Source organism: Convolutriloba macropyga, chromosome 1, assembly GCF_964194025.1.
Source record: "Convolutriloba macropyga chromosome 1, txConMacr16.3, whole genome shotgun sequence".
Classification (NCBI taxonomy): Eukaryota; Metazoa; Xenacoelomorpha; order Acoela; family Convolutidae; genus Convolutriloba; species Convolutriloba macropyga.
Window position 1 is genome coordinate 42801204 of NC_134468.1, and position 26399 is coordinate 42827602.

At 36.0% G+C, this 26399-nt stretch overlaps 2 protein-coding genes across 2 annotated transcripts in view; both read right to left on the reverse strand.

Moving 5' to 3' along the window:
* LOC142339268 (NADH-ubiquinone oxidoreductase 75 kDa subunit, mitochondrial-like) overlaps positions 1-24691 on the reverse strand; it is a 494345-nt gene extending 469654 nt beyond the window's left edge. The window contains exon 1 of the mRNA XM_075389165.1: positions 24680-24691. The gene's annotated coding sequence lies outside the window, so the exon portion shown is untranslated. The remainder of the gene's footprint in view (positions 1-24679) is intronic.
* LOC142339280 (ATP-dependent RNA helicase DDX51-like) lies at positions 2980-24258 on the reverse strand. The gene is made up of 5 exons (XM_075389191.1): positions 22820-24258; positions 10831-11032; positions 7762-7965; positions 6792-7372; positions 2980-3378 (listed from the first exon to the last, which is right to left on the reverse strand). The coding sequence occupies exons 1-5, from the start codon at positions 23123-23125 to the stop codon at positions 3037-3039; spliced, it is 1635 nt and encodes a 544-aa protein (XP_075245306.1). The 5' UTR covers positions 23126-24258; the 3' UTR covers positions 2980-3036.
* Positions 24692-26399: the final 1708 nt, after the last annotated feature.

Genomic DNA, 26399 nt, shown 5'->3' on the forward strand with positions numbered 1-26399 from the left:
TGACGATATTTGGCTATTTTTTGTCACGAATTTGGTATTGTTTGGCAAGAATTGGGTATTTTTATGCAATTACTGGATAATTTTTGCCAGGACTTGGGTATTTTTGGCAATAAATGGGTATTTTGGGCAGTAATTGGGTATTTTGCAGGAATTGGGTAATTATGTCAAGAACTGGGTATTTTTTGCCAAAAAATGGGTATTTTTGGGCAAAAATTGGGTATTTTAGGCATTATTTGGGATTTTTTGCCAGGAATTGGGTATTTTTAGTAATAATTGGGTATTTTTGGCAACAATTGGGTATATTGGCAATCATTGGGTGTTTTTTGCAAGAATTGAGTAATTATTGTCAAGAATTGGGTATTTTTTGCCAAGAATTGGGTATTTTTGGGCAATACTTGTGTATTTTTGGCAATTGGGTATTTTTTGCCAAGAATTGGGTATTTTTTGGTAATAATTGAGCATTTTTGACAAAATTGGGTAATTGTTGCCAAGAATTGGGTATTTTTTGGTAAGAATTGGGTATTTTTTGGTAATAATTGGGTATTTTTAACAATAATTGGGTATTTTTGACATTAATTGGCTATTTTTTGCCAAGAATTGGGTATTTTTTGGCATTAATTGGGTCTTTTTTTGACAAGAATTGGGTCTTTTTGGCAAAAAATAGTAGAAAATTTACGTATAATAGCACAAAATTGATTAAATTCTTGTAAAAAATGACTGAATTTCAATGAAAAATGATGAAATAGTTTTCTCTTTACGTAAATGATTGAATGAAAGTTAAAATTCTGAAGATTATGCGTGAATGAAATGTATGAAATTTAAAGTTCTGTAGATATATTTCATGAAGTACATAGGATTATCTGAAGTGTTTTAGAGCGGAAAATCACAACTGGCTGCATTTCTCCTGGGGCAATTAAGATAATTAACACTAGGGTAATTATGACAATTTGACAGGTCTATTGCTCTCCCTTTATTCTTAGGTACATCTTTGGAAATTGGATGAAAATAGGCTATACCTAATCTTTATACATCCTTCTGCCCCCCCCCCCAAATACCTAATCTTTATACATCCTTCTGCCCCCCCCCCCCACTCTTGCTCAACTATTACTACTCGGCTTGCTTGGAATGATTGCGACTCTGTCAAAGCCAATGAATCGTGCGGCTGTGAGAGGGGGTATACAAGCAGAAGATTTTAAGAAACAGAGTCACAGGGGGTCAGAAACTTCTAAATATGGCCTTTTCATATTTGATAAACCTGGCCATATACCCACCTGAAATTCGTAAATCAGCTACCATGAGTCTGATTTTCGGGTGAAGTAAGTTTAGGCCAAATGACTGAACAACCTCAACCTCGTTAAAGCAGCCATAAGGATCCAGAAACAAAACCGATCTTCATAAGTTCAAAAGAAATCAAATTTACGAAGACGCTTAAATGTTGACTATCGCTTCTAGGTCAAACAACCTAAATGCGATCAAAGAAAACCAAAAAAAAAAACTGTATAATACCGGAAATGACACGAACAGTTGTGGGGGATAGGAGTAGGTAGGTACGGTGGGGCTGCGTAAGAAGCGGACACGTAGGGATAGGGAGGAGGAACTGCAATCGGATCAAAACTCCTAAATCCTTCTGATGCGGTCATGGGGATGGGTTCCAGGTAGGTGGGAGATAGGTAAGTTTGGTAGGGGTAGGGTTTTTGGGGAGTAACAGATAGGAGATAATAGTAGGTGCGGTAGATAGAGGGGAAGTGTAAATTTTTAGGGGAGCGCATAGGTGCATGGGAGCACATATGGGGATAGATAGTTGGGGAAGGGTAGTGGGTTAATTTGGAAGATGGCCTGTAGTTTTGATAGGCAGGAGGACCTATTATGGGAAAAAGACTTCAAACTGACTTTTCGCCGTCAATAATACCAGCAGCTCATAATTACTATTTATTAATAAATAAGCTGAAGTTAAGGTTCATTGTTGTAAAGATGAGTCAACTTTCTAAAAACAAATCAATATCTGAAAAGAAAGTCCCAAGGTTGGTGTGTTTATGTAGGTAGGGGTTTATTGTTCTGATAAGGAAAAGAAATTCTGTAGGATAAATAACTTTCAGAAAGACATCATTTTCATTTTGAATATTACCAGCAGTTCTTTACTAAAATACATAAGAAATTTAGCTATCTTTAACGTACAATGTTCAAAAAGAGAAGTCCACGTTCTAACAGAAATCAATATTCGAGAACAACGAAATCAAAATAAATGTAAGAAAAAAGTAAATGCTTTATCTGAACATAAACCGACTAACGAAGAATTACACTTGAACGACAGGCGAGGCAATTTAATTCAGGGGCTGTAGCCTAGATCAATGTCTTCTTTATGGGTGCAAAAACAGTTAAGCACGCTGGGATTCGAACAATGGACCTCCCAATCCCTCACCAGAGCACTAACCACTCGGCTATCAGTCCCTTCCTCTTGCTATGCTGCAATCGATTTTATTTTACGAACAAGCTTTACTTAGGAGTGAGAGGACTAGAGGTCACACAAAGTGAAGAACGAAAGCATGAAAAAGTCACTTGAGAAGTCAAAGAATGTTCTTGAAGAAAAGCACAAAATGGTTGAGCGAAAAAAATTGCATAAAAAAAGACCACCACGTTTACAATAATTGCTATGAACTTCGTTCCAAAGCAATTAAAAACCATAATCGGTAGAATACCTGAAAGACTCGAAGACAACAAATAATATATTATAGGCAATTAATAATACATTATTAGGCTCTCAAATACAGTGTGGTCTCAATTTCAGAGGGTTACAAATTACTACAGCATCAATCAAAAATTATTAAAAAAAAACAAGCAAAAACAATGAACCAAATGGGCAAAAAAACTGCTCAAAATGGTTATCTATATGCAACTTTCTCTCAAAAACACTTATCAATGGCAAAAAGTAATTCATTGATGAGTAATTCACTCAAGCGGCGTATGCTGTAACAACTCTCGTTAAAACCAATCAGACGAATTTTTATTCAGTCTCAATTCGACAAAATTTCTCCCCAATCATTTATGTTTTGAAGTTTTCAATTTCTTTCCCTGACGTGCGGTGGTTTCATTCTTCAACTGTTGTAAACACTCGACATATTGCGGTCGTAACGACTTGACATGTTCTTCATCAACGGACATACTTTCCAACTTGTCAACCTTTAGCACTGAAGTCATATGAAGGAAAAAGTCAATTTCGTAGGGAGAGACAAAAGAGTAAGCAATTCCTTTTCTACCAGCTCGACCACATCTGCCAACTCTATGAACAAACTTCTTGGCGTCCAGAACAGAGTCGTATATGAGCACGTTCTCAAACTCCTGATCTACTCCACGCGCCAACACGTCACTGGAAATTATTCCCTGAAAGCAATTAACTGAAATCTTCATGTTGACTATTTTTGGTAACTGATTCGCCATTTAAACACATTTAATGTCTTCACCTGAATCGAAATGTATTCAAAGTTAATGTGTCATTTATGACGTACCGGATAACCAGGTAACAAAGTGAGAACCGTGCTCTCGATGCCCAGAAGCCACTTAATGTTATAAATTGGTAGTTTTCATCTAAGGGATACATAGTGTTAATTCGAATACTTGCTTCCCGTTCATCACTACATGACAATCAAACAAAAGATACCTTATTCATTCAGTTCGTAGCTAAACCATGGAACATAGCTGGCAGATTGCTGGAAAATGGCCGCCGTTGACGCACTTGAATCAAATTGGGATTGAAACAGAAAAAGACAAAAGAGACAAACTAACCGATTTTTTTCTTTTTTTCTCAGCGTCCAAAAGTGTTCTAATTTGGCGTGCCGTTTCAGTTAGATTCTTAAACTATACTTAATTCAGCTTCTAAACTGGAAGCTAATAATCTTAACACCAATGCCAGCTAACAAACACTCTAATGAACTTTGTAACCTAATTCAAAAAGACTTAATCACCATCGGTTTATCCCGTTTCTGTTGATTTTGCTCTTTTGACATTGGCCGCATTCACTAAATTACGTAATTCAATGCGTGAAAGAATTTAAAATCCATTCAATTGAAACAGTGAGTGAAGTAAGCCAGAAGTTGATTGTGAAAATCGTGATTTACATTACATGGAACGTGATCAAAAGGTAGAGCGGATAAAAAAACATAGCAGGACAAGTCCAGACGTAAAATTTAAAGAATTTTCATTGATTAAACAAAAACTAGACCTAGAACGGACTATGAGTGAATTGGGAAAAACATCTCTAAAGTATGAGATCAAAAAATTTTATTCAAAAAAAACTGAAAATCAATATCAAAATGCCGCATGTGAACAAAAAAACCACTAGTGAGAAAAAAAATTGGTTGAAACAAAAAACTAGGCCTAGAAGGAACTATGAATGGATTCGGAAAACCATTTAGAAAAAAAAACCAATCCAAAAATCGAAAAAAACAGTAAAATTTAAAGTGAAAAACAAAAAACCACTAGCGAGAAAGCGAATTTTTGTTCATACACCGTTTTCTCACTCTACTGTAAAATTAGAGCGAAAAAATCACGCCGCAAAACCACTTACTTTTTCGCTCCCTTTCCTGTTTCGACGTGACCAAAATCACTTAAAAAAGACAGCGCCCCAATACAATTCAAATTCTTTGAATTGTAATAGAAATTCTCTGAAAATTATAAAAAAAACTGAAAATCAATATCAAAATATGCCGCATGTGAACAAAAAAACCACTAGTGAGAAAAAAATTGATTGAAACAAAAAACTAGGCCTAGAAAGAGCTATAAATGGATTCGGAAAACCATTTAGAAAAAAAACCAATCCAAAAATCGAAAAAAACAGTAAAAATTAAAGCGAAATAGCCGCATGTGAACGAAAAACCACTAGCGAGAGAGCGATTTTTTGTTCATACACCGTTTTCTCACTCTACTGTAAAATTAGAACGAAAAATTTCACGCCGCAAAACCACTCGCTTTTTCGCTCCACTTCCTGTTTCGGCGTGACCAAAATCACTACTCCAATTTGACTTCAGAAATCATGAAAATGTGTGAACAGATCTTAAAAAAAGACAGCGCCCCAATACAATTCAAATTCTTTGAATTATAAAAAACCAAGAGAAGGCCAATAATAGCCCCAGCTATCGTTGTGCGGCTATTAAAAAGAGAAAAGCACAATCTGATTGATTTCTCTCGAAAATTCGCCAGAATTTGCAACATCAAACCAATTTTTCTCAGCCAAAAGGTCTATTACAGTTTCTGAAGGTTATAATGTTCAAGACTGAACTACAAAAATGGTTGAAAAGAAGAAACAAAATCAAAATAAATTTGTTTCACTACTTGTAACAAACACTCAATTCTTGTTGTAGAAAAATTTTTTAACACCGAATCTGTTCCACGCACTTTTTCGCTCCATTTCCTGTTTCGGCGTGACCAAAATCACTATTCAATTTGACTTCAAAAATCATGAAAATGTGTGCACAGATCTTTAAAAGAAGACAGTGCCACAATAAAATTCAAATTCTTTGAATTGTAAAAAAGGAGAGCACCTAAATAATAGCCGTTGAGAAACTGACGGCGGCTATTAATAAGCAAACAGAAAAATCATATACTCAAAGAAAATAATTTATTCCGTAAATGTAATTTTTCCTATTAAGTTACCGTGTCTCCCTTGATTACTACTACAGAAAGTACTACTACGTTCAATTTACCGATAATACACGATGCTCTTATCAATTCGATTTTCTATATAGCCCAAAACAACTTAGAGTTTGAGATTGCAGTTTTGTAAATTTCTCAATGCAATCGATTCACAATTTGAAGCACCTAAAAAACCACTAAAGACAGCTGATGGCTTTTATTGTAACTTAATGACCGCGGAGCTTCACCTGTTTAACCCTTTTCAAAGGCTGAAAATCATTAAAAAAATGCGTTAAAACATTTTTAAAAAAGACCGCACCAACACAATCCAAATCCATCAGAGTGTAAAAATTAGGAGCCCAATATAGCCTGCTGAGAAGATGAGGGCTGCTATTAATTACATAGCTCTAATGGTAATGATTTTTGCCGTCCTGAACAGAAACGAAATTCAAAAATTAGGAGTTTCCGATTTTCAACGTGGTCAATTTTACTTTTCACAGAGATCTTGAAGGTAACTTAATCATATTGGGAAAAATCAATAGAGGTGTTAATCTGATACCCATAACCGACTAACGAGTGGTGAATTGCTCTCAAACAATCCCCGAGCGGTTGGTTTCGGTAGTAGCCAGCTGGGGCTTAGCACTTAATAACCGCCCTTCTCACCGTGAATTTGTCTCCAAAAATTTCCACAAAATTGGTCAAGCAAAAAATCGCATTAAAAAGACCCCCCCCCCTGTTGAGGTTCGTCAGAATTTTGTACTACTGATGGCCCTGCAGCTCCGTTAGCAAAAAAATCAATTTTGTGGACCATTATCGATAATAACTTGACTCATGATATTCTGGTATTTTTGGAAGTGTTCATATTTTTCATCAACTATTTAGCTAATTGTAAAATTCGCACTCATATAAACTGCTTCTTATAAACTGCTAAAACCAAAATTTGAAATATACTCTGCGTTTTGAAACCCTTGTTGAATTTCTTACATTAAAATATTATTGGTTTTGCAAAACAGTTTTGTCTAACTGTTTTCAGCGGCAATTACAGAAATAGATTGTTGACTGCTTCGTTGATTTCAATTCGATTTTGCCTCTTCTAAACTCTACCGAGTACACAAATAAATTCGCACATGAGAAGTTATTCTCTAACTACTGCTGAATCAACTTACGTTCAATTGGCGCTGCTTAAACTTCTTGAGCAACTGTGCGTGTTTAGGCGCATTGCTTTTGGACAGAAAGCAAACGTTTGATTGACCAGAGACAGCGGTTAAAAGTGAAGCCAACTTCTCTGCCGTCTGAGAACCGTTCACAATACACAGAAATCTGACCAATTTCAACTTCAACACAAAACAAAGAAACATCAATGGCTTATCGACCGCTTCGCACACAAGATACTTCAATGAAACCGTTCCTGGAATGCACATCAAATTCAGACAATCGTCCAAACTAAGCGTCGTTAGTTCTTTGAAAATAGACTCTGAAATTATTAATTGCGGATTCTGCAGATTAAATGGGAGAAGAATGTGATCAGCAGTAGGAAATGTAGCGGACACGAGTATCTTTTGTAAAGGAACCCAATCATTCCGGAGGAGGTCTTTCAGGAGACGTTTTCGAGACCGTATTCTAGGTATGGCGGGGTCGTTGCAATACACGGAAGCCTCGATTTGTGTCAGCCAATCAAAAGGGTGTTTGTTGAACAGTTCATCAGCTTCGTCAATTATCAGAAATCGGAGGTATTTCAGCGAGAATCCTAAATAAAACTAAATAATGCAGAGAATTCAAGTATTCATTCTACTGAAAAGGCTAAAAATAGCCCGTTTCAGAGACAAATGAGTGAAAATTGAGAAAATCTCGATCCAGAACTGCTTGTATCTACGATTAAACAATTTCTACCTCATAAGCTCTCAATTATACAATTTACAATAATTGAGGAAGAATAATAACACGTTGCTGATATAACAGCTTTCATACGGATCAGGAATCCTTTCCGTTAGCTCTTGCTTTATGTACCCGTACTTCATTGCATGTTAAATGTTGCGCTAACTCACGCAATTGGGTGTCGCAAATAATTTGCACCCAAAGAACTGAAGGCACAAGATACAAGACACTACAGATAACAATACCGTAATAATGACTCACCTTGTGATTCTCTGAGGTGTTCTGCTAGGCGACCTGGAGTTGCTATGACAATATCAGCCTTAGGATAATATTCGTCAGTGATCGGACACATCTCAACTAACGAAGTCGTCTCATCTTGGGTCGCAAAATTACTGCTTCCAATTTTGACCACTTTCAAATTTTGCCTCTTCACCAAGGCAGCACATACATCGAATATTTGGTCAACTGAAAACGTTGAAAATCAATTAAAGACTTCCAAATTTTGTTCATGTTTCCCGAGCTGAAATAAAAAAAATCTCTATATCAATCAAAGAGGTCGAAGTCAAGCCAGGTGAAAATATAGGCAGCAAATTTCCAAAATAGGTGTGAAATATGCTTTTTTAAAAAATGTTTGAAATTTTCTCGAAAAACTTGCCTATTTTGAAAAATGCAAAAATTTGCAAAAAACTTTTGTTACATACAACTTCTTTAGTGACCTCGAAAGGCTTTAGAGCAACCCTAAAAGACTATAATGTAAGTGTCAAAATCTCGTTCAGAGTGCAGGAGTGGGAATACAAACTTAGATTATTTAGATATGTTTCTCCCTTTAGAGTTTGGTAAAACATTGGAAGCATAAAAGAAAACCAACTGATATAGAGAAAATCAAGAAACTTTATGAGACTAAAACGTTGGCACACAGAAATCATGACTTTTATAATTCCGGTTCTCTTTCTGGAACAAATTGACTATAGCTCTGATTTTACGTGACTATATGACCTTTTAAGACGTTGACTGTTGCAAGAGTGAGGAAAAATTTTTGATAAACAATTTTAATCAATTCACGCAATTTGATCAAGCTCTCATAAAACTCGGCTTAAAAGTCTCCACCTAAAAGCACTAAATGAGCAGTAAAAGAGCGGCCTGAAAAGACCAACAGTATGGCTTTTGATGTTCAAAGCAAAAATGTCACGCGAAACAGATCACAACAGGACAAATTCTGAGAGACAAACATAACCCACTAAACGTCGGAAGAATTGCTCTCGAACGACTAGTGCGAGCTCTAATCAATTGCAGCCTGCTTCAGTCGGAGGAGGGGGAGCCTACATGGGAATAAGAAGTTGATAAGAGAGCGGTATGTCACGTTTGATAAAATATCTTTGCTAAAAAAATACCAAAAAAATCAATAGAGAATCAATAATCACCTTTCGTTCATAAACATCTTTACAAAACCAAAACTCCACTACGAATAGTAAAGCATAAACCGACTGAAAACAAATTGCTCTCAAAAACAAACCGGGCAATTGAGATATTGTAGTCTTGGTTATTTTTTATACATGCAAAAACTTCTGACCAAGGAAGCGTTTGAACCTAAAGCATTAACCACTCGGCTATCAGGGCTTTGTGGTAGCCTATGCTACAATCGCGTTTCTTTTACCAACGGACTGAACATCTGCATACGCGCAACTTAGGTCAAACTGCTAGAAAAATGTGCGAAAAAAAGTCCACCAAAACTTTGCATAAAAAAGACACGCACATTCACAATTATTGCTCCAAATTTTGTTCGGGAGTAATTTAAAAGCACCCATGCAATTCAATTTCATTGGAATGTAAGAAACTTAGGGATGTAAAAAAAGAATCGTCATTAACCAAACATAAAACTGCACCTCGAAGTGACCCGAAACAAACGTCTAAAAAAATTTTTAAACATAACAAACGGAATTTTTTAAAACGAGCTCCATCATAAAACAGTCAAGTTTCCGCAGGTAAAAAATTTTTCTCAAAAAGGGATTCAATTTAAAAATATATTACAAAACTTTCACGCTTGAAAACTATTTACTCTTGAGCTTTATGTACGACTTCGGCGCGATAAAAAACATACCCGGCAGATTGCCGGAAAATAGCCGCCGTTGATTCCAATAAGCATGATTGGGATTGAAAGAATAGAAGATATTGAAAAAAAAGATCTTTGTACAAAAACATTTTTATAAGTCCGATTTATTTTGATGGCATTTCGTAGTTGAACATACGTCTGTTTCTTAAAGAGAGGCTACAGGGGCTACTACCAATACAAATAAGCATTAGAGATGGTAACTAAGACTTATAGGAACGACGTTCAAATAGCGGGCATCCAAAATTGGCCTTTATGGGTTTTATCCCGTTTCTATTTCTGACTTCAATTTTTTATACTGACTCTGTTCATTTTGAATTGCTTTGCTGAGCAACTGATGTTCAAAATCACTTTTAACAGAATGAGAGAAGAGAAACTAGCCTAGAAAAGTCAAAAAGATTTCACGCAAAATGTTGAAAAAGCGGCAAAATGAGGTAAAGCGAAACTTTTTTTGTTCGACGAAGTAAAAAAAAACATAGCAAGACAAGTCCTGACGTACAATTAAAAGAATTTTCATTGACTTAACAAAAAACTACACCTAGAACGTACTATGAGTGCATTGGGAAAACCATTTATAAAAAAACCGATCCAAAAATCGAAAAAACAGTAAAAATTAAAGTAAAATTGCGGCATGTGAACAAAAAACCACTAGCGAGAAAGCGAATTTTTGTTCAAACACCGTTTTCTCACTCTACTTTAAAATTAGAGCAAAAAAATATCACACCGCAAAACCACTTACTTTTTCGCTCCATTTCCTGTTTCGACGTGACCAAAATCACTTAAAAAAGACAGCGCCCCAATACAATTCAAATTCTTTGAATTGTAATAGAAATTCTCTGAATTGTAAAAAAAAAATAGGAACGCTATAATAGCCGGCTAAAAAGATGAGTAATCAAATTTGATTTAGCATAGACCTCAAGAAAGCAAAAAGTACGAATAAGATTGCCAGCAGATTACTGAAGATTTAACCCCAGTCAACTCTCGCAGTCAGATTCCCCGGGAAAAACGTCTAAAAGCGGTCATTTTGAAGCTCGATTATGTATCAATCAGATTTAGAAGGATGTAAATATGTTGATTTTTGATTAGGCTCCAGCTATCCTTTTCCGAACTTAAGTCCATACGTTTCGTCTTGGTTGACTATCACATCTCGAAATATGTTTAATGTTCAAGACAAGTTCAGAAAAATGGCGGGTCAACAATAATTACATCAAAATCAGCCTTACCTAAATCTTTTGTTGGTGCTAAAACTAGTACTTTGGGTCGTCCAAGTAAAGATCCCTGTAATGACTCCATAGCGTCCACAACAGGTATCAGGTAGGCCAGAGTCTTGCCTGTTCCTGTGGGTGAACAAACACAGAAGTCACTCTCGCACATTGATCTGTGCTTGAAACCGAAGAATCCACCCGTACCGCAAGATTGACGAACCTGAAAATAGAGATCATTCCAGGTATTGCTCTCAACAATTTGTAAAATCTACCAGATGATGTATTTCTGAATGCCCCCTTTAAACACACACGCACATACATCCACACACAATTACTCATACGAAAGCACGCATGCATGTACACACAAACACACAGCACCACCACAATAAGATCAAGAATTTTTTGGCTACTGTTAAAAAGCATTTCAAACGAGATGCACAGGCAAAACTCGAATGCGTTATAATGCAGGAAAGACACTAAGCTAGTTTTATTAGTCTTATAAATGCGGACAGTGCTTATGTTGCTAAGACGGCATGAAATCAAAAAGTAAAGATTAGTTTTTGGGACACATATGGAAAAATTTTCCAGTTTTATCAGTTTTTCTCCATTTTGACAAACGGGTCTTTAATCCATCCCCTTCATATTTGTAGATGTTTTCTGCGTTTAGCAACTCCCGAAGATATATACTTTTCGAGGTATATGTGTTGGTAATACCAACATCAACACAACAATAATAGTGATTTAAGCAATTAATTTCCATCGTTTTTATACGAATTATCATTTCTGTACATTTCGAATTTGAAGCTCCAGGAAAAATTTTGCAAATTCATGCAAATGGGATATTCGGTAGATTTTATCAAAGAATAAATGTTCTAGAGATATTGATAACAAAATAAGTGCATAATAATTGCGACTGTCCCAATTCGTCGCCTTTGGTAAAAAAAATCTTAAAGATCACAAACTTTGAGTTGAGAGTTTTATATTTTGTTCTCACATTTCCTCATTTTTAACTCAGTGACCACATTTTTCTGAAATCGTTAAAAATTGTTTATGTTTCAGTTATTGTTCAGATGCAACGTATTAGAAATATTAGAATTTCTTTGGTGTTTTGATCTTCAAATTGAACAGTATTTTTTTCTTTGGAAGTTTGAATTTGCATTTACTCTGATGGTTGTCAGGAATTGTCGACCGGCACACTCCGTTTTCTGAAGTACTTTTCAAAATTGTCTTGCTTTTTTTGGTAAATTGGGCACCCAGTTTTCCTTTTTTCCAATGACTCCAATCCTTTTAAATCCATAAAACAGGTAAATCCCATGGTTTTTTTTTATTGATATAGGGTACTTTAGCCACTTTTGTAGTTTTGCGAGTGCTAAATCTGCAACAATCGCTCAGTACGAAAAAAAGTTTGAAGTGAAACAAAAATGAAAAGGACAGAGTTTTGCAGCACGAAGTAGTGTGGTGTTCTTGTTTTACTTTCTCACAAATTGGTCTATCAATAGCGTGTTAGTTCATGTAGTTCTTTTGCAAAAAGGAATTTTGTGGTAATATCAAGGTCAGCGGAAAATAACACTGCTTTTAAAAACTTTTTCTCTTTTGCTTTCGGAAGCCGATGAAGCTTGTGTAGAGCTGTCAGCAAGGTTAACCAAATAAAAAAGAAAAACAGGAAAACTGTACGACTATTTGTTATTTTGATTGGAAAAGATACAATAGACAAATTGCCGTATCAGGCGAGGAACTGATTGCAATTATGCGACTAATCAAAAAACATAACCAACTAACGTCGGGCGAATTGCTCTCAAACGCCAGGCAAGCGGTTGGCTTCGGTAGTAGCCAGCTGGAGCTTCGGGATGCTAGCATTATGTTGCGGGTGGTTGTGGCAGTGGGGAACTGAGGGGGCCAAGCTTTTAAGATTAAGAACTGTCCTTCAACCAATGAAATTGTCTGCTCAAAACAGTTTTGGTGAACGGAACTCTCATAGTATAGTAAAGCTTAGGGCTCTAAGAGAACTTAATGCCGAGCGCTACTTGTTTATCTCGTTTATGAGGACGAAAAGTCAAATGTGTCAGACGAAAAATTGATCAAGCGAAAAATCGCAAAAAAACCCCAGGGCTACTATAATTGCTACAAACTTCATTTGAGAGCAATTAAATATGCTCAGATCTTATTGAAGGTAAAAATTGCGAAACCAGAAAAATTATGATATTTGAAGAAGATTAGCCTCAGGAAAGTTGAGAAAGTACTCGCACAATGGGCTACGGGTCGCCACAATTAAAGCATTTGACCTGAAAAATCTAAATTACAAAAATTAAACCTATTTGGTAGAAAAAACAGCTTAATTTTGATGAAGCGAATATTGATTTGGTCTCGCTGAACAAAAACGAGACCAACTTCAACCATTGAGTCCCCTTAATACCAAATCTTCATTAGTTTTGAATGAAAATTACAATCCTAAACATACAAATGGGATATTCGGTAGATTTTATCAAAGAATAAATGTTCTAGAGATATTGATAACAAAATAAGTGCATAATAATTGCGACTGTCCCAATTCGTCGCCTTTGGTAAAAAAATCTTAAAGATCACAAACTTTGAGTTGAGAGTTTTATATTTTGTTCTCACATTTCCTCATTTTTAACTCAGTGACCACATTTTTCTGAAATCGTTAAAAATTGTTTATGTTTCAGTTATTGTTCAGATGCAATGTATTAGAAATATTAGAATTTCTTTGGTGTTTTGATCTTCAAATTGAACAGTATTTTTTTCTTTGGAAGTTTGAATTTGCATTTACTCTGATGGTTGTCAGGAATTGTCGACCGGCACACTCCGTTTTCTGAAGTACTTTTCAAAATTGTCTTGCTTTTTTTGGTAAATTGGGCACCCAGTTTTCCTTTTTTCCAATGACTCCAATCCTTTTAAATCCATAAAACAGGTAAATCCCATGGTTTTTTTTTATTGATATAGGGTACTTTAGCCACTTTTGTAGTTTTGCGAGTGCTAAATCTGCAACAATCGCTCAGTACGAAAAAAAGTTTGAAGTGAAACAAAAATGAAAAGGACAGAGTTTTGCAGCACGAAGTAGTGTGGTGTTCTTGTTTTACTTTCTCACAAATTGGTCTATCAATAGCGTGTTAGTTCATGTAGTTCTTTTGCAAAAAGGAATTTTGTGGTAATATCAAGGTCAGCGGAAAATAACACTGCTTTTAAAAACTTTTTCTCTTTTGCTTTCGGAAGCCGATGAAGCTTGTGTAGAGCTGTCAGCAAGGTTAACCAAATAAAAAAGAAAAACAGGAAAACTGTACGACTATTTGTTATTTTGATTGGAAAAGATACAATAAACAAATTGCCGTATCAGGCGAGGAACTGATTGCAATTATGCGACTAATCAAAAAACATAACCAACTAACGTCGGGCGAATTGCTCTCAAACGCCAGGCAAGCGGTTGGCTTCGGTAGTAGCCAGCTGGAGCTTCGGGATGCTAGCATTATGTTGCGGGTGGTTGTGGCAGTGGGGAACTGAGGGGGCCAAGCTTTTAAGATTAAGAACTGTCCTTCAACCAATGAAATTGTCTGCTCAAAACAGTTTTGGTGAACGGAACTCTCATAGTATAGTAAAGCTTAGGGCTCTAAGAGAACTTAATGCCGAGCGCTACTTGTTTATCTCGTTTATGAGGACGAAAAGTCAAATGTGTCAGACGAAAAATTGATCAAGCGAAAAATCGCAAAAAAACCCCAGGGCTACTATAATTGCTACAAACTTCATTTGAGAGCAATTAAATATGCTCAGATCTTATTGAAGGTAAAAATTGCGAAACCAGAAAAATTATGATATTTGAAGAAGATTAGCCTCAGGAAAGTTGAGAAAGTACTCGCACAATGGGCTACGGGTCGCCACAATTAAAGCATTTGACCTGAAAAATCTAAATTACAAAAATTAAACCTATTTGGTAGAACAAACAGCTTAATTTTGATGAAGCGAATATTGATTTGGTCTAGCTGAACAAAAACGAGACCAACTTCAACCATTGAGTCCCCTTAATACCAAATCTTCATTAGTTTTGAATGAAAATTACAATCCTAAACATACAAAAAATGGTCCACCTCCGTCGTCGTTCTTTGTCTAGCATCTTTTACTTGTATGCTGTTACTCAGTTCTGCTCTCGTTCCTGACTCAACAGTAGACCTTTAGGCCAAAAATAGTCAAGAAGATTTGTTGCTGCAACATAGTTGCACTACAGACTACCGCCAGATCCGTTTGTCTGTTTAAGCAAAAGAGTTGAATGCTAATGCGTAGAGTTTGACAGATATTGTTGCACAATTTGGACAGCAGAAGAGCCGAAATTGATAGAAAATATGAGCATGTTCAGCCTGCGGTTGATCTTGGCGGCCCAGCAGCAGTTTAATCTGTGAAAGGCAAGTGGTGTGTAACCCATATTCTCTGAGTCGGCACTAGACGATATCCAACTTCCTCGACACAGATAACGGGCGATTAAAAAGAAGCCTAATTGTCGTTAAAAATCGTATAGGATTAAATAGTTTAGGATGTCGAATGACACACAATGACCAATGGCACTGAACGATCTCAATCATACTCGTACTCGTCTGAACATCCGCCACTGGGCTATCTGGGACAATCTCCAGTTCAGAAGGGCAACAAAAGAGGTAGCAGAGAGATGATCGCCGCCAAAGCGAAGTCAGTAGGAGTGGAGTATTATTAAGGAATCCATAAAATTGCTATTGTGGAAAATTTACTGACTGGATACAAACACGAACTTCAAATAAATTTAGTTTTTCTGGAAAAGAAGGCTGCGCTCAATTCAATGTCAGAGGCAAAAAAATTGTGACAGTAAAACAAGAGAAAACGCATAAACATACAATGTAAAAGAAAAAAAAGCACCACACGTTGAAGCAATGGAGCAGACAACGGAGAAAGTAGAGTCAGTCTCAGGTCAATTGAGTACCGAAGTCGACAAAAAACGACATGTCAATAGCGTACCGGCTTCCCGAAAACAACGAGCAATCAGAAGACGTTATCCACAAAACGATTTAATGAGAAAAAGAATTGAAATTACAGAAATCAGTATCGTGGAAGATGTCAGATTTCCCAGGTTGACCACAATGAGTTCAGGGTGGATTCCTGCATGTGCTATTAAATATGTATAAAAAGCAGATATTAGCGTCCATAAAACAATTGGTGTGTAAACAGGTATCAATTTAGGTTAGGGTCTTCAGAACGTTGCAAGTTGCTTTACTGGTGTTTTCCCCAATAGTGCTAACTCATAGGCAACCTAAATCACGGTGCTTAAAAAACCGAAGGGTCTATTGTTCCTTTCATCTACAGTGCAAACTTAACTTGATAAACTAAACACTAACGAGGTCAACATCCTGCATTTATTAAGAAGATCTAAAAAAATTCCAGATTTGGACACAATTGATCAAGCACTTAAAAAATTACCCAACTTTATATGCCTAACTTAAACAAACTTAGATAGCGATGATGATCCATATTGTTTCGCAAAACCTAGTTAAAGAAATCAAACTCTCTAGACGTAATAGACGGTGGCGTGATGATTCAGGTCCACGAGCGAGCAATTATCGTTAGTACTTTTCATACTCCGTTCCACGTCGCCGTCTGTGCTCAAACTAACTACAGCTCCCAAGCATTCAAATTGTTTGTAATAAGCTGAAAGCCAATAAGCAAAATTCTATTACTATCATAGATGAATTTATTCAATAATACACTTCTGCCACGTCCCAAACGGCTTTGTGCGATTTTAATATAGATGCTAAAATTGACAACCAAATAAGAAAAAATATTATGATGCTATTGTTGCCAATAGCTCCGCATTATATCAACAAAATGGACAACCAACAAGTGATACGAATCATGCTGCCATTTGGCTTGATCACTTCATCTAATTTAGATCTTAAAAAATAAGCCAAATTTTAGTTCTAGCATTTTGACCTATAAAAATTTGGCTGATCATTACCCCACAGTTTGATGGTCGCTCAGTGGATTCTCTCAGAATGTTCGCGTTTTCCGAGACATGAAATTCATTCAGAAACCGGCTCATGTTTAGGACTTCCTTTACCTTTTAAAGGTGCGCTTGAAGGTGGTCAGCAACAAACACGACTGCGTTTGAAAACTTTTTCTTCTCTTTTGCTTTCGGAAGACAATGAAGCTTCTGTAGAGCTGTCAGAAAGGTTATTAAACATAGCCGGCAGATTGCCGGAATAGCTGCAAAAGAACAGACGTGCATGCCGTATAATAGAGATAGAAACATAAGTTGCAAAAGTTATCAACGCCGCTCAAAAAACTATGTACAAAAATAAAACGATAAATTAATAAATATTGAAACTCATTGCGCAGAAGCCTTTTGATTAGGGACCTTTATTACACATGTGAGTTCCTCTGGCCTTAAACTAATTCAAATTAAAACTTAAGTTTTAAAGTGCGAAAGTCATTTTATTGAGTAAGTCACGTATGATCAAAATCTCATCACGCAAATGAGCTAACAAGTTTTCTAAAGAGAGTGAGAAATGATGTCACGCGCACAAATGCCGTTAGTGAGAGGAAGGAGTCATTCGGAAAATTTGACTTGTTCAGCTTTGCTGTGTGAACAACTTTAATTTAAAATGAGCGTCAGACAAAAAAAAACAAACCAAGAGCACCACAATATAGCTCCACTAAGCTTACAGCTTCGCAGCTATAAAAAATGTACGTAATTATAAAAACTGTAAGAGCTTCTTTGGTCAAAGGAAAAAGACTACAGCTATGAAGATTCCTATTTTGATAAAAAAAAAAGACAATTGACAAATTGCCGTATCAGGGGAGGAATTGATTGCAATTATGCGGCAAAACAAACAAAAAAGCTAAGATCTCACTGAAGATTAAAATTGCAAAACCTGAAAAAACTATGATGTTTGAAAAAAGATTAGTCACGGGAAAGTTGCGAAAGTACTGGAATAGATGGCTACGGGTAGCCAGAATTGAAGCATTTGACCCGAAAAATTTGCCGAAACAATTTTTACGATTCAGGATGAAAAGAAAAACAAATGCAAATTTACCCAAAAGATTCAAAATTATAACATTTTAAACCGCAGCTGTCCAATTACAAAAAAAACATATATCGCACGCATCATTCCAAAAAATCAGAACTAAACTCAGCCTTCACAATTGTTGTTTCAAGATGCTGTTCAACATTCTCTTTCAAAAACAATTGGAAAAATCACGTATAATAGAGCTTCCGTTACACTTCTAGCTGTGTTGTTTTCACATAACAATGAAAAATGCGAAAACGTTCAATTGCATAAACATTAAAATACGTGAAAAAGCCTTGAAAATCAGGAAAAGCCCCAATTTAAAGGCACAAGGGCCAATAAAATACTAACAACACTACTAATTTGGCTCCGGCAAAAGAAGCCAATTAAAACACAATGCAGACTGTTTGAAAAATAAGCATGCAGAATGTATGAAAGATTAAGGAAATGGGTGAAAAAAACTTTAAGAAAATTTAAACCCATTTGGTTATTTGAAAAAACCACTTAAATGTGATGAAACGTATACTGAGTTTGTCTAGTTGAACCAAAAAGGAGACCGACTTCGAGCGACGAGGCCCCCTTAATCTTTAATACTTTCGATTGAAAAATTACAATCCTGAACATATGGCAGAAAATGGCTCTAAATTCAACAAACTGTACAAAAAATGCTCAAACTCTGTCGCATTTGACGACTGTTTTCATTACACCTTCTTTTTTGAGTGACCTTTCGCAGCAATGGGTTAACTTCATATCATAATTTCTCTTTTAATATGTTGGAACATTCTGCACCAAGCAGATTTGCAGGAGCGGTCTTGTTGATCTTTTACGTTAATTTCGTCTTTGCCCCCTTCATTGCACGTACGTGACTATGAGTCGAGACGAAGCTCTTCTAGAAAGTTCTCTGCTCCTGACTTTCGTGAAAAATGATCTCTTCCTTCCTGACAAACTGAATTTCTCCTCCTGAGAAACGTTCTTTTCTTCCATCTCAATCTTCCATCAAAGTTCTTTCTCTAGACATTGTTACTTGTAGGCTGTCGGTCGCTTCTGCTTTCGTTCCTGGAGAACCTGATGCAAGCTGTCTGAAATTTAAGCTCTCAGTTCAGAATATTTGTTGCAACAGGGTTGCACAAGAGACTACCGCCAGATCGGTTGGTTTCTTTGAGCAAAAGAGATGAATGCTTTTGCGTAGATTTTGACAGCAACTATTGCACATTTCGGACGGCACAGAATTTAGCTCGTTCTTAAAACTGATAGAAATAGGAGCATGTTTAGCCCGCGGTTGACCTTTGCTGCATAGCAGGAGCTTTAATCTCTGTTAATGGAAAGTGGTGTGTAACGCAGATTTTCTGAGTCGGCGCCAGACTCTATCCCACTTCGTCGAACACAGATAATTGGGGACTAAAAAGAAACCTAATTGCCGTGAGAAATCGTTTAGGATTAAATATTTTAGGATGTCGAAAGGTACACGGTGACCAATGGCACTGAACGATCTCAATCATACTCGTACTTGTCTGAACGTCCACCACTGGGCTATCTCGGACAACATCCACTTCAGAAGGGCAACAAAGGAGGTTGTGTAGAGGTGATCACCGCTAAAGTGAAATCAGTAGGAGTGTAGTATTATCAAAGAATTGCGATATTGATATTGACGTGCTACTGTGCAAAACTCACTGACTGGGTACAAACAAGAACTTAAACCAAAATTAGATTTTCTGGAAAAGAAGGCTGCGCTAGATTCGATGTCAGAGGCAAAAAAAAACTTTGACAGTAAAACATAGCTGACAGATTGCCAAAAAATAGCCGCAACAGCTGCGTAGATCTGCAGTCTAAAGAACAGTAAAAAAAGACAGACCAAAAAAATTAATCTTTTCATCAAAGGATGAGATGTTATATTTTGACAAAGAATCTGTCATTGCTACCTGTATTAGCTCCTCTCAAATAACCTTCAATTAGAATGACGCACATTCACTTGACCTTATCTCTTTGAATATACAGAAAGGTCAATTTTGGAGTGAGGAAGTCATTTTTGTGACCAAAAATTTAATCACACGAATGAACAAAAAACTCGCTCCACCAAGAGTGAAAAAGGACGTCACGCACGAACTTCAGTCGAAATTGCATGAACGAATGAACAAAAAGCACATTGGAAGTGGTTGTGACGTCATATGTTTGTGACAAAAATCTTGACGATGAAATAAAAGAACATAGCAGGCCAAATACGCACAATACAAAGAATTTTCAGCGAATAAACGCAATTCAAAGAATTTGAAGTGAATAATTCAAAAAACAATTCAAAGAATTTTCAGTGAATAAACAAAAGACTAGACCTAGCACGAACTATGAAAGAATTGGGAAAACCATTTCCGAAAAAATCAGATCACAAAAATAAAAACAAACAGAAAATCAAAGTCAAAATACCGAATGTGAACAAAAAACTACTAGCGAAAGGGAAATTTGGTTAAAGCAAAAAAATCAGGCCTAGAATGAACAATGAATGGATTGGGAAAACCATTAAGAAAAAATCCGATCCAAAAAAACAAAAAAAAAAACAGTATAAATCAAAGTGAAATTGCCGCATGTGAACAACAAATCACTAGCCAGAAAGCAAATTTTTGTTCACACATTTTCTATTGACTAAAAAAATCTCAATTACATTGTGCAATATGGAATTCTTGTTTATGGTACGAGTTACCCAATATTACAACTAATTCTCCTTCAGAAAAAGATACTTGAATTAAAATATTTTTGACGATATAACGACACTTCAAGGAACTTTGAAACATCTTTAAAAAGTTTACCACCTAAATGTATCTGAGCGTCTAAAATTTGTTCTGAAGTCATACAGTAAGCATTATCCAAAGTCTTAACTCAATGACAAATTTTCTTTCGTTGAACGCCGCAATACACGGGGGTCGTCAAATGCGTTGATGAATGAACACAAGTTGAAAAGGCAAATTGAAAAAGCGAGCTATTTCTGTAAGCACTTCCAAGCTGCTTCACGGCCTCTTTAAGGCAGCGGTTATTCTTGAAAACATCACCGGAGGCAGCGGCTCGAAAATTTCAGCGGTTTATCACAAAAGTAAGGAAGTGTTTTTAGTAAGCAATGATGATATTATAAAGGTCTTTGAAAAATTTTGGAAAGTCTTTGAAAAGTAACTAAATACGCCCTATCGGAATAAATTCTATGAGGTAGAATTCAGGGTTTTGTTTCTTGCGCAAAAACAATAAAACAAAGTCTATGAAACCGATTAGTTTTCAAGATACCGCTTTTTTCCCCAACGACTCTTAACAAGTTTTCTGAAATTTAAACTTCGATTTGTGCTAGTTGTTTTTAGTGCTTGTGTGTACGTAGCGTTAACCCAAGACTATCGACAAAGTGATCAATAAAACTACAGCAAACTTCGGCAAAACTTCAGTAAAAATGCTAATCTGGTATACGAATTGGTTTGATTGTATTAATAGTTGAATTGCATAATATTAGGCAAACAATGAGAATCTCCGAGGGCCAGGGTCAGATGGCATGAATCGCAGGGTCAGATGGCATGAATACGCCGTAACCTGTTCCCTTTGCTCATTGTAAGGTTGATATTTAATTCTTGATTTGTAAAAACTTATTTTATTTTACCTGATCAAGGAAATAAATTCTTTGTTTCTTAAGTCTGTCATCGATGTTGGAGCGGATGTTTTTGCTCGAACCGATATTGTTTTGGTGGTGTAACAGTCGAATTTTTATTCAAAATTGATTCCCAGATGAATCTGAACCGTTGGTTATTTTGTTTTGCTTTACCACTGAGGAACTTTTTTATTTAAGGTGTTTAAGGTATGTTATAGATACACATCCAGTGACTAATAGCAAAATAGCGTTTCATTTTTAACTTTCTGATGTTGGCGTAGCTCAATCCGGGGTATCAACTACATGCAGCGTAAGCGCTAATGCTTCTTCAGAGCAAGCTCGTTTTTTCACATTTTTTTTTTATTTTACGAAATGACCGGAAATACCGTCAAAGACCACATCTGGAATTGTGCTATCTGGGTTCATGGAATTACCGTGACATTCCAGTGACATATATCATTTAATTTGTCATATGGAGTGTAAAGTGAAAGTACGTAATACACAATGAACAAAAGTTCAAAAGTAATGAAGTTATTAGGATACTGAAGATATCCAAGCTTAAAATTTCTTTTAAGTAAATCTAAAGTAGTTCCATGGTAGGTTTCTTTAAGCTTGGTTACCGAAAGTTTAGAACGATTTGAAGAAATGGCCGTTGAATGTTTGCCTGGTAGTTCGAAACTTTTCCTTATTAGTAACAGAATTTGATTTGAAGAAATCATCCCAAGATTCGGCAACTGTTGAGAAAGCAATTTCTGATGTAACTTGCACTTGAGGTCAAAAAGAACTTTGTGAGGCTGTTTTCTTGGTAGCGTAGAGCCAGCACCTGTAATCTTTGAAAAGCTGGAGCTCTATTTGACAAAAAATTCTGTAAGAAGAAAGTTTCTTAGTTTCACGAGGTATTCAAGTGGGAGTGTTTTGTGCTCGTTTTAGGTCAAGATATCACAAATTATTTCCTATTTCACCAAATTATGATGGCGTCAGGGAAAATCAGCACTTTGATCATGAAATTCTTAAACTGATGCAACTGTCTGCTAAAAACTAGAGAGGCAGAAATCGAGTTCGACAAATTTCACATGATGCTCAATTTAGTGCTGATTGCAGAAAACTGGCAATCTTCTATCTGACTTTCTCCGTAACTGTACTCATTTTTTTCTCAAAACTAGAGCTATTGAATTTGTTGGTTAAAAACTCGTGGATTAAATAAAGTAAAATAAACTAGCATAGAAATGTTGAAAATAAGGGGCTTGCAAATATGCGGTTTACTATTTTTTAAAATGTAAATTGAAGGTTACTTTTGTTAGTGCATTTTAAGGTTACGAGTACAATTAAAAAAACAGTGTAAAAGTATTCGCATCACCTTTCTTAGCATGACTTTCTGTAGTTCAAACAATCGTTCACATCCTAAAGATTTCACATCGTGATCTAATGCCTCAGATAGCTTCAAATGGTTATTGGCTTGACAGTTATCATCTTGATCTGTTTCGATTCCAGAGCCACAGACGCCATTTTCTTCGGGTTCTCCAAACAATGAATCATCCTTGAATACAGTATCTGGCGTTCTCAACCATTCTTCAGCCACATTTTCATTATCATCATCTTCCTGATCGCCACCCGTTCTGTTATCACTTTCGGTCAAAATTATGCCTTCTTGGGTCGAAATCATTGCTCGAAACTATCAAGATATCAAGTTACACAATTTCAAAATCTAAAACCCAACGCTTGTACCAATTAAAAAAATCATACCAACAGAAATGTGACGAATTTACATATTCTCTAAATAGAACAAATCCCTATACTTGGTAGACACATTTTTTTTCAGAAAAATTATGAAAGTTAACTACTATCATAGCAATTATTCAAGATAAAGACACCTCTAAGTTACAACTTGTATTTACACTGTATACAGCACACCTGATTCCATCGATGCCGATACAACTTCATATAGACTTCTTTGATTCTTGGTTGCTATGAGGACATTTAAGTTCATTTTCAGCATTTTCTTGTCCATCTTGTGTGGCTTCTGTTTTGGGGCTCATAATAGGACACTTTCCAGTGCAAGTCAATTTCTCTGTGATCTGTTCATCCTCTGCCGGCTTTATCAGTCCCATTCGCGCAAACCAAGGCATCAAATAAGGCAATATGATTTTTCGATAGACGAATAGTAAAATTGGGATGATACACATGGGCCCGAAAGGACAGCAGACCATGTTTATAACTGAAAAATGATAACTGGTTGACTGATAAAATTTCTGAGTCTCAGCTGAAAATTTTTTTCTGCAACCGAACATGCATTCAGAGCATAGCCATAAAAATGAAATCCGTATTTTCACCCAACGCTCTCGAGCTTACAAGAGCAGCCAAATTAAATCAAGAGCTAAGAAAGTCAAAATAATTGCCTGATTTTTTCTTTTGACTTTAAACTGCATTTTCTTATATTTGCTACACTAAGTTAATAACTTGAATCGCGGCGGTAAAACAATAATTTAGATTTAACTGTAAACAAAATTCGGATTATTTTGCAGTTGTATTGTGTTTATAAAATTAACCAGATTGAATGATTCAAATCAAGACGTCTTCCTTGTGTTCTTTCGTTTAAATTGTGTTCTGTTGTTTACCAAGTTTTTTCTAATGGTTCTGTATAACGTAATATGTTGATGCAGATTGATCTGGATACTATGGCTTATGCACAGTAATCAACAGGAATTCATTGAGCAACTAGAAAAACATCTAAGCAACGTTTCAAAACTGTTTTTCGGAGAAATAAAAAAATTTGAAACCGACTTGTTAATCACAATTCTCTCTCCTGTTATTATCCAACCTCTTTTAATCCCTTCTTCCTTTCAGTTCGTGTTGTTCTCTTCTCCGTTTTCAACTGCTATGCTTTCCATTCCTTTTCAATCATAACAACTTTTCAATGGAATTCCATAACACTGGCACAATAGCTGAAATTTCCTAATCCGTCATTTTGTAAGCAGGTGCAAATCGCTTCTTATAAAATTTACTATATTACTGCTTCTCATTAAGATTATATTACAATATTTTTGCTCGAAATTTGACATGCAAAAAAGATACACGATTAATTTAAAGCGTTCTATAACGAACTAACTAATTTTTTTCTTGTAACCACGGAACACTTCCTTGACTGAAAAGACAACGACTTGACAGTTATCATGAAAAAAGATTTCAGAGATCATGTAGAAAACGATGCTAATTGAATTATTTAATAAGTCATGCGTACGCACAAAAATAGATTTGTTACATCTGGTTACAACCAACTCATTACAGCAAGTTGGCAAAATTCTTTCCGGTACACTTCTGGCGTACGTGACTGGAATCGTCAATCGGGATAACGATACTTTTCTCGTGAATTTTATGGTCCGATTGTGCAATCAAACAGCTGTAGTCTTCCTCAGAAACTGCAGACGCCGTTTTCGTTTTTACTTCCTGGCCACCATAATTATTCGGAAAGGAATGCGTTGTGAATCAGCAGTTTCTTGAGAGCCAAGTGTGTCCACAAAATATGAAGAATTTATCAGACTATGGAGGAAAGAATTCAGTTTGCAAATTTGCATTGACCAGTGCTGCTATTGTATTCGCAGAGCTACCAAGCACTATTAGCATCATTTTGTTACTAAGAGGATGGAAAGCAAAAATTACCTCAGCTTTATCTCATCCGATTTTCAGAAGCAAACTAATTTCTAATAAGTACAGAAATCCGTAAGTGGTATTGCCAACATTATGTACTTCCATTCTCAATTTCAATAGTCGTAACTGCTAGCAAAAATTTTATGTAAAATGTCTATAAAAAGGATTGAAATCGATTAAAATCCGTTGACAATCGCGGAGAAGTTTGAAGTACATTTGTTAGAAAAATTGCTAATGCAAATCTGACCGACCTGATCGGATAACGAATGGCTGATAAACCAGAAAGCTGCTGATTCATGTTTTCTTGAGAAGGAACACTGATCACAATTTCGCAATGCGTGGACGTTCTTCTTCAAAGTCAGTCTTTGATTTTGCAGGTTTTTGAAATTTGAATCTTGTAATTATAATGCCTACCTGTTGTTTTGCAGGTGATTAGTTTCTTCCCCCAGAACAAAGAATTAATTTCAACTGTGCCACCAGCTTCTTTTCATCTGAGGTTGATTTGGTTTACCTACCTGACAGCTGAAAGAATCGCTTTAGTTATGCCTGCCTAGCTTACTATACCCACCATGGATTATGAGTAAGCATGAAAAATCTCCAAGGAAATTCAAACTCAAAATCCTTTAATCTTGTTCAGAAACCAAGGGCTACGCCAATTTCTCGTGTTTGTTTCTGTAACTTACTACCAGAAAGTAGACTTCTGATCTCGCTATTAAATTTTCGTATATCTCGCTCGGTTTGACAATGTTAAGTTTCGGTTATGTTACGGTTATCAAATCGGTTATGTTGTTTCGGTTATCTTGTTTCGATTATCAAATCCAACTGCGGTTGCGCTAAATTCATCTGCGTAATCAAGTCATAAAAACAAGTCTTAAATTAACAAGGAGGTTCTATAATTTGCGTTCACAAATGATGTTCCAATTTTGACTTAATAGCCAAACAAAAGAGAAAGAAACCTTCAAAAATACATACTGTTCAAACATAATTGGTTAATGAGTGAAAAATGTCTCAAACTCAAGCCACAAAAAATGCTGCATTGGAGAACCCATGACACTTGCAATTAATAAGACAAAGAGACAAGACACACAATAAAACATTAAAAATATCAATTACTGTCAAACTCGATATCTAAACAAAGTCAAGATAGCATAGAAACCTAAATTAAAAAAACTCGATTTGTACTTCACTTCAAATCAGATGGGATATGTCCTTTTTGAGACTCAATAACAAATCAAGAAAAAGCAGAACAAAAAGAGGCAAAGTCATCAGCTAAAAGGGCAAATAAGTTCAAG